This window comes from Sinocyclocheilus rhinocerous, unplaced genomic scaffold (assembly GCF_001515625.1).
Source record: "Sinocyclocheilus rhinocerous isolate Xijiao unplaced genomic scaffold, SAMN03320098_v1.1 scaffold1826, whole genome shotgun sequence".
Classification (NCBI taxonomy): domain Eukaryota; kingdom Metazoa; phylum Chordata; class Actinopteri; order Cypriniformes; family Cyprinidae; genus Sinocyclocheilus; species Sinocyclocheilus rhinocerous.
This window is the reverse complement of record NW_015645117.1, coordinates 238,118-252,861: the sequence shown is the minus strand read 5'-3', so window position 1 is coordinate 252,861 and position 14,744 is coordinate 238,118. Positions and strand designations below refer to the sequence as shown.

At 36.7% G+C, this 14,744-nt stretch overlaps 1 protein-coding gene across 3 annotated transcripts in view; it reads right to left on the bottom strand.

Annotated features, from left to right (window-relative positions):
- Positions 1-14,744, bottom strand: part of LOC107705840 (inositol hexakisphosphate kinase 1-like) — a 57,431-nt gene that overhangs the window by 6,489 nt on the left and 36,198 nt on the right. For all 3 annotated transcript variants that reach the window (XM_016509336.1, XM_016509337.1, XM_016509338.1), the window contains exons 3-5: positions 6,066-6,270; positions 5,290-5,471; positions 3,356-3,531 (exon numbers count right to left, since the gene is read on the bottom strand). In XM_016509336.1, coding sequence (XP_016364822.1) covers positions 3,356-3,531; positions 5,290-5,471; positions 6,066-6,270 — 563 coding nt within the window. The remainder of the gene's footprint in view (positions 1-3,355; positions 3,532-5,289; positions 5,472-6,065; positions 6,271-14,744) is intronic.

Here is a 14,744-nt window from a genome sequence, read left to right as displayed (position 1 = left end):
AATAATAATAATAACAGTTATTCTCTCTATGCTATTTTCAATGTTTCAAGTGATGCATGTGTTTTTTCCCTGTAGGTTTTTTAAATTAAATAAGATTTTTTTATAGGTTTAAAGGGGGGCGCGACCAAAAAAGTAAAAGTTAAAGTTAACAGACAGTGTTTAAAAAGTGCAGTGCACATGTTTACATATGTTTATTACATTGACTTTGAATTACCTAAAGTAGTGTGGTAATGCAACAGATTTGTTTTTATATTTCTGCTTCTGCAATCTACTTTAGTTTGTGTGATTTGTTACTGACTTTCATATTAATGTTTACACCAGGCTTATTTGTCAGTGCTTTATGTTGTCATAATTATTACATGCTTACAAGGTTGGAAGTTCAACAAATCAGTCAATATAGTGTGATTGTAGTTGTTAAATAAAAATGTCATTCATATCAATTCAGGCATCACCTAATTTCATTGTAACATATAGGCCTGGCCTACAGAAAAGAACATTTATGTTTAATCTATCTGTGTGTTGGTCATACTATACAATGATTTATAGCTTATCTTTGTTGAATAATACAGAACATAAAGAGCTTAAAAAAAATAATTGCATATTAAATCGCAATCGCAATATTGGTAAAAAAAAAAAATCGCAATTAGATTATTTTCCAAAATCATTCAGCCCTAGCCAAAGGACGTAATTAGAATGGGAGATGGATCGGTTTGTGAAAGCGACGAGAAAAGCCATAGATGAAGTCGCACAGACCCAGGCAGGTGCTGGTCATTTAAAAGCTAAATGCAGAAAATATGACGCGGCATATCTTGCTCTCGGCTTCACTCACCGTGTCTATACCGGACGCTACAGTTGTCGCGTCGCGCCGCAACAGCTCTACACTGGACGTGACAAAGCGACCGTTGCAAATCATTTTAACTTTGTGTCAGTATGTCATAAATAGAACAAGGCATCAGTTTAATGTTGGGTTTTGTCGCGCCGCGCTGCATCCAGTGTACACAGCGTCACTGATTATAACGGTTCTACTGTATTTTGCCGCTCGCGTCCGGTGTAGACACGGTGTTTAATGTCGTTGGTGAGGAGGAAAGCCTGTGTGTGTCCTATGCCTTTGCGGACAGCATGAAACCCACAAAAAATACATAAATAACAGAGAGAGAATAATAATAATAATAATGTTATTCTCTCTATGCTATTTTTCAATGTTTCAAGTGATGCAGGTGTTTTTTTCCCTGTAGGTTTTTTTAATTAAGTAAGATTTTTTTTTTATAGGTTTAAAGGGGGGCGCGACCAAAAAAGTAAAAGTTAAAGTTAACAGACAGTGTTTAAAAAGTGCAGTGCACATGTTTACATATGTTTATTACAGTGACTTTGAATTACCTAAAGTAGTGTGGTAACGCAACAGATTTGTTTTTATATTTCTACTTTAGTTTGTGTGATTTGTTACTGACTTTCATATTAATGTTTACACCAGGCTTATTTAAACATAATTATTAGGTTGGAAGTTCAACAAATCAGTCAATATACTGTGATTGTAGTTGTTCAATAAAAATGTCATTCATATCAATTCATGCATCACCTAATTTCATCGTAACATATAGGCCTGGCCTACAGAAAAGAACATTTATGTTTAATCTATATAATATTGTGTTGGTCATACTATACAATGATTTATAGCTTATCTTTGTTGAATAATACAGAACATAAAGAGCTTTAAAAAATAATTGCATATTAAATCGCAATCGCAATATTGGTAAAAAAAAACCGCAATTAGATTATTTTCCAAAATCGTTCAGCCCTAAACAAAACCCTCCCAATTGCTACCCAAAAGTAGCCCAAACAAATCGAGGGGTCCCCCGGTAAAAATCACGTTCTGGGGGCTAAAATACACGTTATTGGGGTCGCTTCAACCCGCGGACATGAAAAACAACCCGCGGCAACAGTGATAAAGTAGCCCAATTCCAAAGGAAAACCGCGGACTTGGCAACACTGTGACGGATACAACGGACACGAGCGCTGTGTCACGGCGTGACCACAACAGCTTGAAGTTGTCTAATTTGGCACGGTCTCCCTGCTGCACTAATAGTAGTAAGGCTTTCCTCTGTGTATACATATTGTCACGCCCGGTTGCCTGCACCACTGTGAGGCTTTATAGGGCGTTCCTGTTTTGTCTTCCTGCCATGGACTCCATTTCCCATCATGCTGTGTTTTCATTAGTGTCTACCTGGTTCAGCTGTGTTCCATTTCCTGTTTGGTCCTCACCACTGTGAGGCTTTAGAGGGCGTTCCTGTTTTGTGTTCCTGCCTGTTCTGGTCATGGACTCCATTTCCCATCATGCTGTGTTTTCATTAGTGTCTACCTGGTTCAGCTGTGTTCCATTTCCTGTTTGGTCCTGTGTTTGTGTATATTAAGCCCTGGTCTGCTATTGTCGGTGTGAGTTGTTGATAAGTGTTACCTCCTTGTGGTTCCATCATGAATTTTGGATGCTTATTTCTGTGGATTATCATTAAAGGATCTTGAACTGCATTTGGACCCGCTGCCTGTTGCCTACTTGTGTTCATTCGTAACACATATCCTTTATAAGTACAATTTTAGCTGTATTATTTGTGTCCCCTTCAAAAATCGCTCTTGAGAAATGTTATGTTTATTGTCCACATAAATTGTCAAATTATGTGTAAATATGTCATAATTTTTTTATTGTAAATAAATGTAAGTCTTACTTTGTGTACTTGAGTGCTGGGACTGAGAACAGTTCAAACCTTTCTCTTTGCTGCTGCTACAGTAAACTTTACTTTAAAACGTTACTTCCCTTTTGCCCCTAGAAATCTAATAGGGAACATAACACACAATTGTTGATTATTATGTGAGCAAATATCTGCCAATGGTGTTAAAAAAAAAAAAAAAAAAACTTAATCCAAAGGGAAAACAAGTCTATTTTTCTTACCCAATTGGCAGATTTTTTTTCTTGTTTTAAGCATAAACTCACTTAATTTTTATACAAATGACTACTCTGAAATTAGTTTTCCTGCCAGTGTCAGGGATTCCTGTCCCATCTTCAGTTTCCAACTTGGGCCACCTACATGAGGCCAAGGTTAACTACACTGGCCATAAAATAACCATTCTGGGCTCTCCACAGAAGCTTTCAGTGAACAGTTCTTAAAATAAACATTTTTTTCTAAATGTGAAGAACATTTTAAATTTGAATAACCTTTTTCCACTAAAAAGAGCCTTTTTGTACAATACAATGGAAAGGTTCTATGGGCGGTAAAGGTTCTTCTTGAAACTATGGATGCCAATGAAGAACCTTTAATTGTAAGAGTGCTCCGCTAAGCGTGTGTAGAGCCAGAGCCATACGCACCTGCATGCCGCACACACGCACCCCTAATGTGGCAGACGTGCTCTGCTCGCACTTCTTCATCTGGCGGGCGGCTTTCTCCTCTGACGCGTCGTCACCGTGCTGCCGGGTGCCCATCTTCAAGTCCAGGATGCAGGGGTAGACGAAATGATGGACTACATTCTCCAGCAGCAGAAACTCTGGTGGAGGTTTAGGGTCAAGAATCATAGACAACAGAGTGCAACAAAAATGCACAAAGTTTATATATATACATATATTTATAACAATGTCTTTCTGAATACTCGATTCTGATTGCCTGGAATGCATGTGTTAAAACCATTTAAAGCAGAGTAGTTCCAGTCAGTTTAATAACTATTCTTAATTAATACACAATCACTCACACACACAGAAACATTTAGGAGCACACAAACTTGATTTTCTGCGCTGCCCTGCGACTTCTATCACTAAAACAGCTTTGCTACTGAAATGCTTCATTATATTTCTTTGAAGTGCAGTGGTAACAGTGCTGTTTTTAAGCTTCATTATTTGTAGAGAGCTGCTAGCTGTAGATTTAATTATCCATTATTTAATACATTTAAAAAACATCTGTAAATTAAACTACAGACAAGGATTAGTCTGGAGTGTGGTATTCCTGATAATCTCATAGATTCCCATGAGCCCATTCACTTTGACAAGCTTGGCAATATTATCACAATCTGCCTGCCAATCATTTCTAGTCAAAACCTCTCTTAGAAACAAACAGTTCTCTCTCTAGTGACTAAATCATTTATGAATAATGAAGATTTTGGAGAATTTCAAATGAGAGTCCTAAAGACGTGAACATCTGCTTCCTGTTGCTCAGCTTGTGGAAATGCAATGGGTCGTGGCAAAAATCATCACTCTTCTGACAGAAAGGCTTCTACTTTCCTCATTTTCTCTGATGCCAAATTACTTCGGGAATGCTTGTGCATGGCATGAAAATTACTCTTGCTTGCCTCAAGTTTTTGGGATAACATTTGCCTTTACAAGACAAAAAAAGGGTAATAATAGCAGTCTTTCCACAGTACCGGCTGTACTGTTGTACACCTATCACTATACAGTCTCGTACACCTTCCTTGAAGTCAAATTTAAGCACTTTTCAATATTTTACAGTATTTTTTTTTTTTAGCTTTTGCAGCACTTTACAGCTGTGGTGAATTACACTGCATAGAGTTGTTCAGTTTTGATTTATTATTTTAAAACATACTTTATTTGTACTTTAATGGGAATTATTAATTAAATAATGTATTAAACATAATATAATAGAATCTAAAGTATTCTTTCATTAGCGCCGAGCTACATAAAGTGTGAGCATCCTAAAAGTAAAGTTCAAGTGTGATTTTGCAGATCTCCAGCTGGTGTCCTCCATGAGTCTGTCTACTTAAGATGCACAAAAGCTACAGAGTGCCTGCAGATCTGCAACGATTATTAAAGCTTATCAAATTATAATGCTTCTGAGAAACAACCCACAAATCTATGTTTCATTATTTTAATGCTCAGTGGCTTTTTGGAAAATGTTGCCCTGATGACAGAACAGCGGCTGCTAATTGCAAAAAGATTTACATCATGCATGATTTCTAGTGTTGATGCATGGAGCGACTGAATGACTTTTAGGATTTGGTCCTCGTTTCAACCATAACTTGTGTTTTTCAATTTCAAGTCACTTCGTTTTGAAGGGAACCTCTCCTATTTTATGCCATAGGCAAAAGTAATTAGACCTTCTCTAAATTATTTTATCTTAAAAAGTAATTTACTCAGTCAAATAGCATATTATTGCAATTACAATTTCAAGCAGTTTCAAGCTATTTAATATAGTTGACTATTTGTCAAGAAAGTAAAATTGTGAACTTGTCCATCAACTACACACTTTTTTTCCAAACCGAGCTTTCTGAATAAACTGCTGTTTCAGAGCAGGATACTGTAGAGTTTCCTGTCTTTGGAGTCGGAGCGCATGCGGCTGAGCTGTTGTTTGTGGCAGCGCAGACTCCAGGGGTTGTGGCTGATCTTCTCTGAGCTCAGGCCGCTGTTGCTGTCTAGCATCTGGAAGGGCACATCCGAATGCATCTGTAGGTCCAGGCGAGGACTCTTCAACTCCTGCAGACTACACAGACACACTAATCACCAACAATGCTGTGCAAGTGTGACTGCTGAAAAAGTTTTGTGATTGTCAAACTCTTAAAATGAACAATTTATATGGGAATGTTTGCTTGGCAAATACACAAGTTTGATTCAGACAGAAGTACTTGCTAGGAAGCACTGTTTTTGTTATTATCACAGAGATCACATTTTCAATGCAATATGTTCAATTTCAGCAGCTCTGTTCCACCTCCGAGATCTTGACCTTCGCAACCAGGGTTATTATAATTAACTAAAAATAAAACTGAAACTAAAATTACAACCATAAAAAAGTTACTTGAAATAAAATATACAAATAAATCATACAAACTAAAATAAAAAATAAAAAAATGCTGAAACTTCAATGAAAAAAAAAAAAAACTGATTCAAAATATTAATAAAAAACTATAATAGTAAATTGATAGTAAAATAACACTGTTCTTTGCTAAGGTTGGTAACTGTGTTTTAATATCAGACAACACTTGTTCATCTGAAGATCCTCAGTCCAAAGTACAGTTTGCTTTCATACAGAATGACTCTCTCAGCAATGGATTGTGTTAATTCTGTTGCGTTCTCTCACTTGTCGTTGCTGTCGCCGTCGTGAGCAGGTCGGTCCTCTTTGTGCTCGCTGCTGGAGCGGTGGAGGCTACGGCGAGAGTGTTTTCGGCGTGGCTGATCTCTTTCGGACAGCTCTTCGTGGTCCAGCCCCTCGCTCTCCTCATATGGATATGCCACCAGATTGATGTAGCCATCAGAGTCACCCTCAAAACACACCAGCACCACACCTGCAACATCAACATTTACCTGTCAACCTCTGAGATCTTCTGTATGCTATGAATTCAACAAAGATATCATCTGAATTGCACATTATGACTCAAGACTCAATCTATACCAGGTTATGCTTTAAATTGTTGTTTCAATAGTGATTAATAATAATGTGTAATTTTTGCTTGTTGTGCATTCAAGCCCTTAATAAATTGTTTTTAAGGTCCAAAGCCCTAGTCAAGACCTACTTACTGCTGATAATTCAGCTGGTACCAAAAACTGAATTGTAAATATTATTTTGGCATTGGACACGTACACACTGCAGTCAAATATAGTCACTGCTCTTCTGAGTGTTTAATGCCATTCTGTACATTCTGGCAAGTTCAATAATTATTCTGTACAAATTCAAATTCAAGTTTCAAATTCAGGCCAACACTAGTTTGGGTAAAGAGAGTCAAAAGTCAAAAGGTATGAACAGTGAAGATGGTGCATGGAATATAAATTCAATCATGCACACAAAGGAACACTAATATAATAGAGAAGATCAAACGTTTGGACAGTACATGTGGTATGATGAATAAAGAAGCTCAGAGAGATGCACACGTGTGGGAAGGGCTGAATAATCCCATCATGCCTCTGTGCTGAAGCTCATTTTTAGTTCCGTGATGCGTCCTCAGTGATGTCAGCCAGGCAACGCAAGCTCATGAATGAAGACTGCGATGATGCTAAGAGCTAATTCAGGAAGAGCTCTGTTTAACAAGCTTTACAGAGCTACATCAGCAGCCCTAAGAAGACTTGTGCTGCACACCCGGGCTGATCTGTAGGCTTCTGCTCAGCCCAGCCTTTCATATTATGCAGAATTAGGTGATACATTTTCCTATATTCTAGCTGCTTTCAAAGACGTATCATTTAGGCAGAAGCAACTGATCTGTGACACCCACACAGACTAGGGCACTAAGTGAGCCAAAAATTACATATTTATTTTATATATATTTAAAAGTATATATTTATAAATCACTACAGTGTCAAGACAAATTACATTTTGTTCACACGTAACCCAAGACAAACATTGTGCACTGACAGATATTATGCATGAGGTATGAGATATTATGCACAATTTCTGACAACACTGTTGACTTGGCTGCACAGACACTACTGGAAGAGAACTGAACAGAGCTGGATGATTACATCACTGAATCAACAAGGAACTGACTTTAACTGATAAACTGGCTGTTTTCTATTCTCCTCTTGCATTATTAGCACACGTTTTCCTGTTTAACACTCCTGTTAAAGCTGCTTTGACACAATCTGTATTGTATAAAGTGCTTCATAAATAAAGGTGACTTGACTTGACTTGATGAGGATGCCATGGCAGAAGATATAATGATAGGATATGTTAACACAGAAAAAGAAGATTGACGCACAAGTACTTGTTAACAATTTAAGACCACCTGACAGGGAATAAAACCTATGGAAGGATATCATGAATGAGCGATTAGGAAGATTAGAGGTCATTTTAAATCAGATATATATCTCTCTGATTAACTGAAAGCTAATTTCTGCAATGCAGAAAACGTGGACAGAATCATGGAACCCAGTCATAAAAATGGAATTTACTGTATAACGCGGAATGTCACGGAATTTGGCGAATTTTGAATGCATAAATTAAAAGTAGGACTCTACTCTAGTGTAAAAAGAATACTATTTAAAAATAAAGTCTGCATGTTCTGCATGTCTAAATGAATGAGTGGCAGAGTTTCATCTACTACACATACTCAACCATGCGTACTGCTCGTGATGTTTTCAGTGTCTGCTGTCTCACTATATTAGAACATGTATACATGAACTTCATCTCCAGAGCTGCTCTGAGAGTCACTTTCACCATTTCACCATTTCATTTGAGAAAACTACTGTCATATACACGCAGAAACTCAAAGGTCTTCACTACAGCCCCCCAAAATAAAAGTTTTAAGAAATTATAACAGAAATATATACCATTGCACTTCTATTTATAAAAAATAAATTTATAAAAATTTTATTTTTTAAGGAGTATCACACAAATTGTATTCCATGTTTTAATTTTACATTTTTATTTCATTACATTCATTACATTTACATCAAATATTAATTACATTGCATTATTTACATGTTTTAATGCCTTCATTTGATTACCACCATTTTTGATAATAAATTTGTTTTAAGTTATAAATCCAGAAAAAATTAAGAGACAACATAGAAATCATGAAAAAATAATTTCATAGGGCTCTTTTATTGTAAAAAATAAATTTCTTTTATCGTAAAAATGTAATGATAAAATTTTAATAAATTATTAAAAATGGATTAAAAATATTAATATATTTTAATTAAACCATTAAAACAGAATCCAGAAATTAATGAAGAATTTGAGAAAAACATAAAATGGAATTTGGGAAAAAAATAAAACACAGGGCCCTAATTACAGTTACAAAAAACTATCTTATTTTAAAACATTCCCTGGATTTCAGCATTGATGGTCACAATTATACAGTAAGTCAAAATTAAATACTGTACAATCTGACTAAATTATTAATGCACACACATTTATTCAATAAAACAAGGGCCACTCTTTCTGCTTAGAAGACGATTGCTTTGTGCAAACTGTAGAGTGGAAAGCATGTTTCCTTCTGAAAGAATTATATATTTTTTTTTGGCCGTGGCTGCAGGTTAGCTAAAGAAGTGATATGATATTTTAACCCCTAAAACTTCTGTAACACTTCTAACACTCATCTTTAGAGTTTGTGCTTATCCCACTCTGTTGACATTTGAAAACAATGCCATGTGATTCATAAGGCCAGGTCTATTTATAAATCTTGCTGTGACTAGATGAGAAAAAATAACAAGCTTCAATGTTACTCTAGCAAGGCCTGAAATAGTCAGTGGAAGTTACAGATGTCCGGCATGCATTTAGCCCCATCAAAACTCACAGGGAGAAGTGGTTCATATGGAAGGCATGCTGTGAATCTAGAACGTGAGATGTTTTGGGGGTGGTGACGGTGAACACAGGACAGATGCTAAAACACGAGTGTCATGCATACACGTTTGCACTGCAGATGAATAATAGCAGCTCACATGGCCTGTTACAGGCTGCCCGAACGATGCTATTTCATGCTTTAACTAAGCTTTATTTTAAGTACGCAAACCTATGTTAAGTCTACAACTTCATTTCTACGTAACCACATATCTCAGAATGTCATCGTAATCTCATAGGCGTCGAGGAAAAAAACAAAACAAACAATTCAGGTCCGAAAATAAATATAGCATGGCGGAACATTTACCAATTCTCTCAACTGCAGCATCAGTTTTGAGAATATGAAGAGTTTGTAACTCAAGGGTCTCACTTTCCGAAAACTGTAATTAAAATAATAACAACATGAGCGACAGGGGCAGATATTGCCTAATAGGGCTGGACGACATGGCCAAAATATTATTTATTTACATATCTTATGATATTGACATTTATCACAATATTAATTTACCATTAAAGGGGGCATTGGATGCAAAATTCACTTTTACATGGTGTTTGCATATAAATCTGTCTTAGCAGTGTGTGAACACAACCACCCTACAATGATAAAAATCCATTCACTCCTTTTTTTTTAATCCCCCCAAAAAACTAAAGTCTCAATTATCAAGCCGTTTTGATTCTTGGCCCTGCCTATGACCGCTGATGGACTGTCCTGTATTAGCATATCTCCGCCCTCAGCCAGTAGTCCGCTATTTTCTCCGCGCTCGAGCAGCTGTAGTGACAACAATGTCTCGTAAGCAATGCAGGTGATTTGTAGCTGGATGTAAAAGTGAATATAAGAGTCTTCATTTTCTCACGACATCAGAGCCACTGAGGACGCAGTGCATTAGTTTTGTTTTTGATGGTAATGTGCCACCAAATACACAAAGAACAGAAGAGAAGGATGGAGTGAGTGAGTAGTAGCTCATTATCATTTAAAGAGACATGCACCAAAACGGGTCACTGTGAACAGAGCTGTTTTTGACAAGGTAAAAAGGGTGTTGTTTTACACGACCACTGAGGAATTTTAACCAAAGTATGTTGCAGACATTTCATCAAGTTGCCCGACAACTTTTTTTTAGCAATGTTGCTTGGGCACTTTCACATTGAGAATGGATAACAAATGTCTATCTGGATACTTTAGATCGGTCGTGGGCCCTGTGTCTCATCTGGTTGCCCGTTGGTGGCAACACTGCCCAAAAAGTTGCCCCGTGTATCATCAGCCTTAGCCAATCATAGCAGTGGGCGTTTACTTCTGAGTCTACAATCCGCCACGCCTATTCAAACAGAGCATTCTGATGAGGGGGTCAAAACAGGACAGAAAATAGCCTATTACTTCTGAATTATGATGTTTTTTGATGTAAAAATCTTGATAACATTATAAGTGGACCTCAGAGAACAGTACAAAATAATAAAAAAGGCAGTTAATGGCCCCTTTAATGCTCTCCACGTTTGTTAGACCTTGAGAATGAATGTAAACATAACCTGTCTGTGCACAATTAAATTCCATAGAGTAAGCTACTAATTTAGGGGATCCATGAAAACCATTTTATTTTCCCCCCAAATTGTGTTTTCCATTGTGTTTTTCCAGATTCTGTGTTTAATGATTTAACATACTTAACACTTAAAAAATGGTGTCTAATGAAATGAATTAGCGAATTTAATCAATCTTTTAAAATGTCACAAAATATTCTCTAATTATCGTTATCAGCAAATTCCCAGAAAAAATACTGAAATATAATTTTTGGTCAATATCGCACACCCCTAGTCACAATGTGGGTCATCTTTTCTAAATCTGCAACAAAGGATTATATTGAAAATCAATTAATCTAACGATTATTAGAACGATTAATCGACATTGATTACTTCACTGATTAATCAGTAGCTTTGATTGATTATTCAGCTTTTGCAATTTGTTAAAATACTGAGTTATACATATTCTTTACATATTTATAGAGATCTGTTTTATAGTAGAAAATCAATTGTTACTGTTTTTTCATGTTGAGAGTGAACTGCCTGTCAGAAATCATAGCACGTCACGCGGCTTGTGTACTGCATCATCACTGTGTCTGTCACGCAACTCTTTTGCCCTTTCGGTCTTGATATTTACTTTGAAAGCTGAAGCGATTATGGTAAGGGGCGTTACATTTCCGACGCGTGCTTGTGGTGTTCGGCCAATCACAATGCACTGGGTCAGCTGGCCAATCAGAGCAAACTGCGCTTGTCAAAGGAGGGGGCTTTGTTGAAAACGACGCGTTTGAGAGAGGCGGGGCATAGAGGACCTACAATAATGTACAGTATTTGAAAAATAATGTGTTTTTTGAACATTAAAGCATGTCAACATATTCTGTTACACCAAATACACCAAATAATAATCTTTAAAATAGCATCATATGACCCCTTTAAAGCTGCTTGCTTTAAAGCAATCTATTGTATAAAGTGCATTATAAATAAAGGTGACGTGACGTGACTTTACTGGAGTGCCGAACTGCAGAGCTGGTGCAAACATATCTACATCGCTATGATCAGATGCTTTCTGAACTGCTGTTTCCTCACCACTGTCATGTTTGTTGTGTGTTTATTTTGTTATTGAGAGGAAACCACGCAGCACATATTTACATAGTCATTAACTTTATTTAATAATCAACACTCAAAAACCTTGCATATAAGTTGTATATAAACATTTTAATTGCACATAAGGCAGTTTTTATATCAATGATATAATTATGTTTACTCCCAATTCGTTGCTGAAATATAAACATTTAAACAGTGGCTGCAATAAAAACTTGTTTTCATGACAGGTTTGTTCAAACATACAAAATATAATAAACACAGCAGGTTAAATAAAAATATAATGAATATGTCATATAGAGCATAAATTTGTCAAAATGCTCCTCTCTAGTTTTTTTTGTTTTGTTTTTTTCCTAACAAGTTATGGACACTGAAATTCTTTACTGAGATAAATTCAGCATTAGGTCTTTCCACTGTTGATACACTTTTACTGTTTCTTTTAACATACCTTCTAATGTTCATCCATGTTTATTTTTGTGATATAACTAGTAGTAAAGAGCAAAATATGATCAGTTTACATGCCGCTTGAACTGAGGTGCTAGAACAATTTGTCACGTCACATTAAAGAGCATCAAAACCACATTTAATGTCTGTATTTCATTGTAAAACTGACAGAATCTGAAAGTTGAAACTTTGCTTCATATCATAAGTAACAAAGCCTAAAGCTTATTGTGATTATTGGATGGGAGGAGCACTTCTCAAGAGGAGATCTTCAGAAAAGAGTGTAGACTAAAAGAGCTTACCCACGTTTTGTACACAAAATAGATACTGACAGCCAAAACAGAGAAGCAACAGAGAACTAACTCTGAAATGACTGAAAAACTTGTCAATGATTTCAGCCCTCCAAAACCATTTCAGTTTTTTTTTTTTAGCATTTATATTTTATGGTGCTTTGAAGTTCATAAATTTGGAGAAGCAACTTTTCACAGAGGGATTTTGCATTTTTCACTTCACTGCACCATCAGTAGCAGTTACTATTAGGCTTGCCGCGATAGACGGTGCTGACGGTGATACCGTTGTTAAGCCGCAACAACTACTTCACTTGCCCACCGCGGCACTGACCCCCACCGTCGTTTAGATTTTTTTTATAGCCTAGTAATAAAGATAATTTAGTTCAGTAAAAGAACAGACACTACAATTAAAAACTGAACGCGGCTGCTCAATGCAGCGTGCCGAACAAAAGTCGCATATCACAGATCAGATTTCGTTTCTCCAGTGAGGAGAGTGAGTGAGCTGACTGACAAGAAGAGTGAGGTGAGACAGACAAGACGATCGCGGATGATTTAGTTTCGAAACTAGATGCAAAAGCGCCTGTTTGGCAATATTTTGGATTTTGAAAAGCCTGTTGACTTTTGCCGTTTATCTAAGGTGATTTTGAAAGTTTTTTTAAACATTTGTTTCTTATTTAATTGGTTATATATTAAATAAAACATAAAACATGTATATGTTTACTTATTTCCAGTTTTGTATAGGCTACCTATTTAAACTTTATGTAAGTTATTTGTTATTTTATATTAGGCATAGCCTGCCCTATAACATGGTGTATTTTTATTCGTTTTGTTAATAAAAGTTCTATGTTTTATATATAGGCTAAAGTGAGTTTGACATTGTATTTTGTTGTTGCATTCAAGCAATTGACGCCGAATTACCGCTAATTCGATAGCTATTTAAAAGCGAAGTTAAGCGAGGAAAAGAGGGAAAATTCAAACGAACTAAAAACGAACAATTGCTTTACGCCGAATTGCCGCTATTTGAAAGTGAAAGTAAAATGCACACGCTGCTTTTACAAGCTATTTAAAAGCGAAGGAAAGCGAGGAAAAGCCCCCGCCCCCACGGTGTTTATCGGTGTTGTCACACATTGATTAACTGGTGGGAAAATTTCCTCACCGTCACAACCCTAGTTACTATTGGACTGTCGGCTCAGAAAAACCAACACTAAAAACCACTAAATCTGAAATTACTACAGCCATGAAAACTTTTGGAATGAATCCACCATCTTCAACATCTTTTTACACGCTTACACATTGAGTTGTGTCTCTCAGTTTTTCCGGCATCTTTTTTAGACAACGTGCCACCCATGGGCGTCGCTAGGCCATTTTTAGGGGGGCTATTGGTCGACCGATATATCGCCAAGGCCGATATCTGCCATTTTTCAAATATCGGCATCGGCCGATAAGTTTTTCTGTTTGGCCGATGGGTTTGAGGCGGGACTTTTATTTTGACGGCGCCGAGAACGGCTGCGGCAGCGCCTGAGCACACAGTGCTCACATTCTCCCTCTTGTTCGCTGTTGTCATTCAGTTCTGTCTAATACGGATAGAAGTCTATCTAATAATCAGATAGAGCTGTTAAACAAAGGAATTAAAATGTATACAAAAAAGTATTATAACGATTGCTTTAATATTATTAAAGGCAAACATTATAATACTTTCTCGTTTGCCGTCAGCATTCCGCAAATACGCATTTATATAATTTAAACAAATCTTTGAATGACTAATGAACATTTAATTTCACAAACCTTGCAGACTTAGTCGAATCTAGTTGAGATCTTGTGAAGTGTGCATGTGACCTGCATGATCGCGTGTTCTGTGACGATCGGTCCTATGGTCCGTGCGAATTGAATACGGACAGGTGGAGAGTTCAGCTTCACTGAAGACGCACGATCGACAAACTTTAAACTCGTGACTGATTTCAAATTATGCTGCGCTTTATGCATTTGTCCACTGTCATATTCATGACATTTTCACTGTGTGCTGTATGTAAAATGAGTGTTACCTTGGCTTTATTTGAAAAAAAATGATTCCCAATGCACACAAACTTCCCAGAATACCGAGTGCCCTGTTGGTTACAGTGTTTACTTCCTTTTTAATTAGATTTTTATT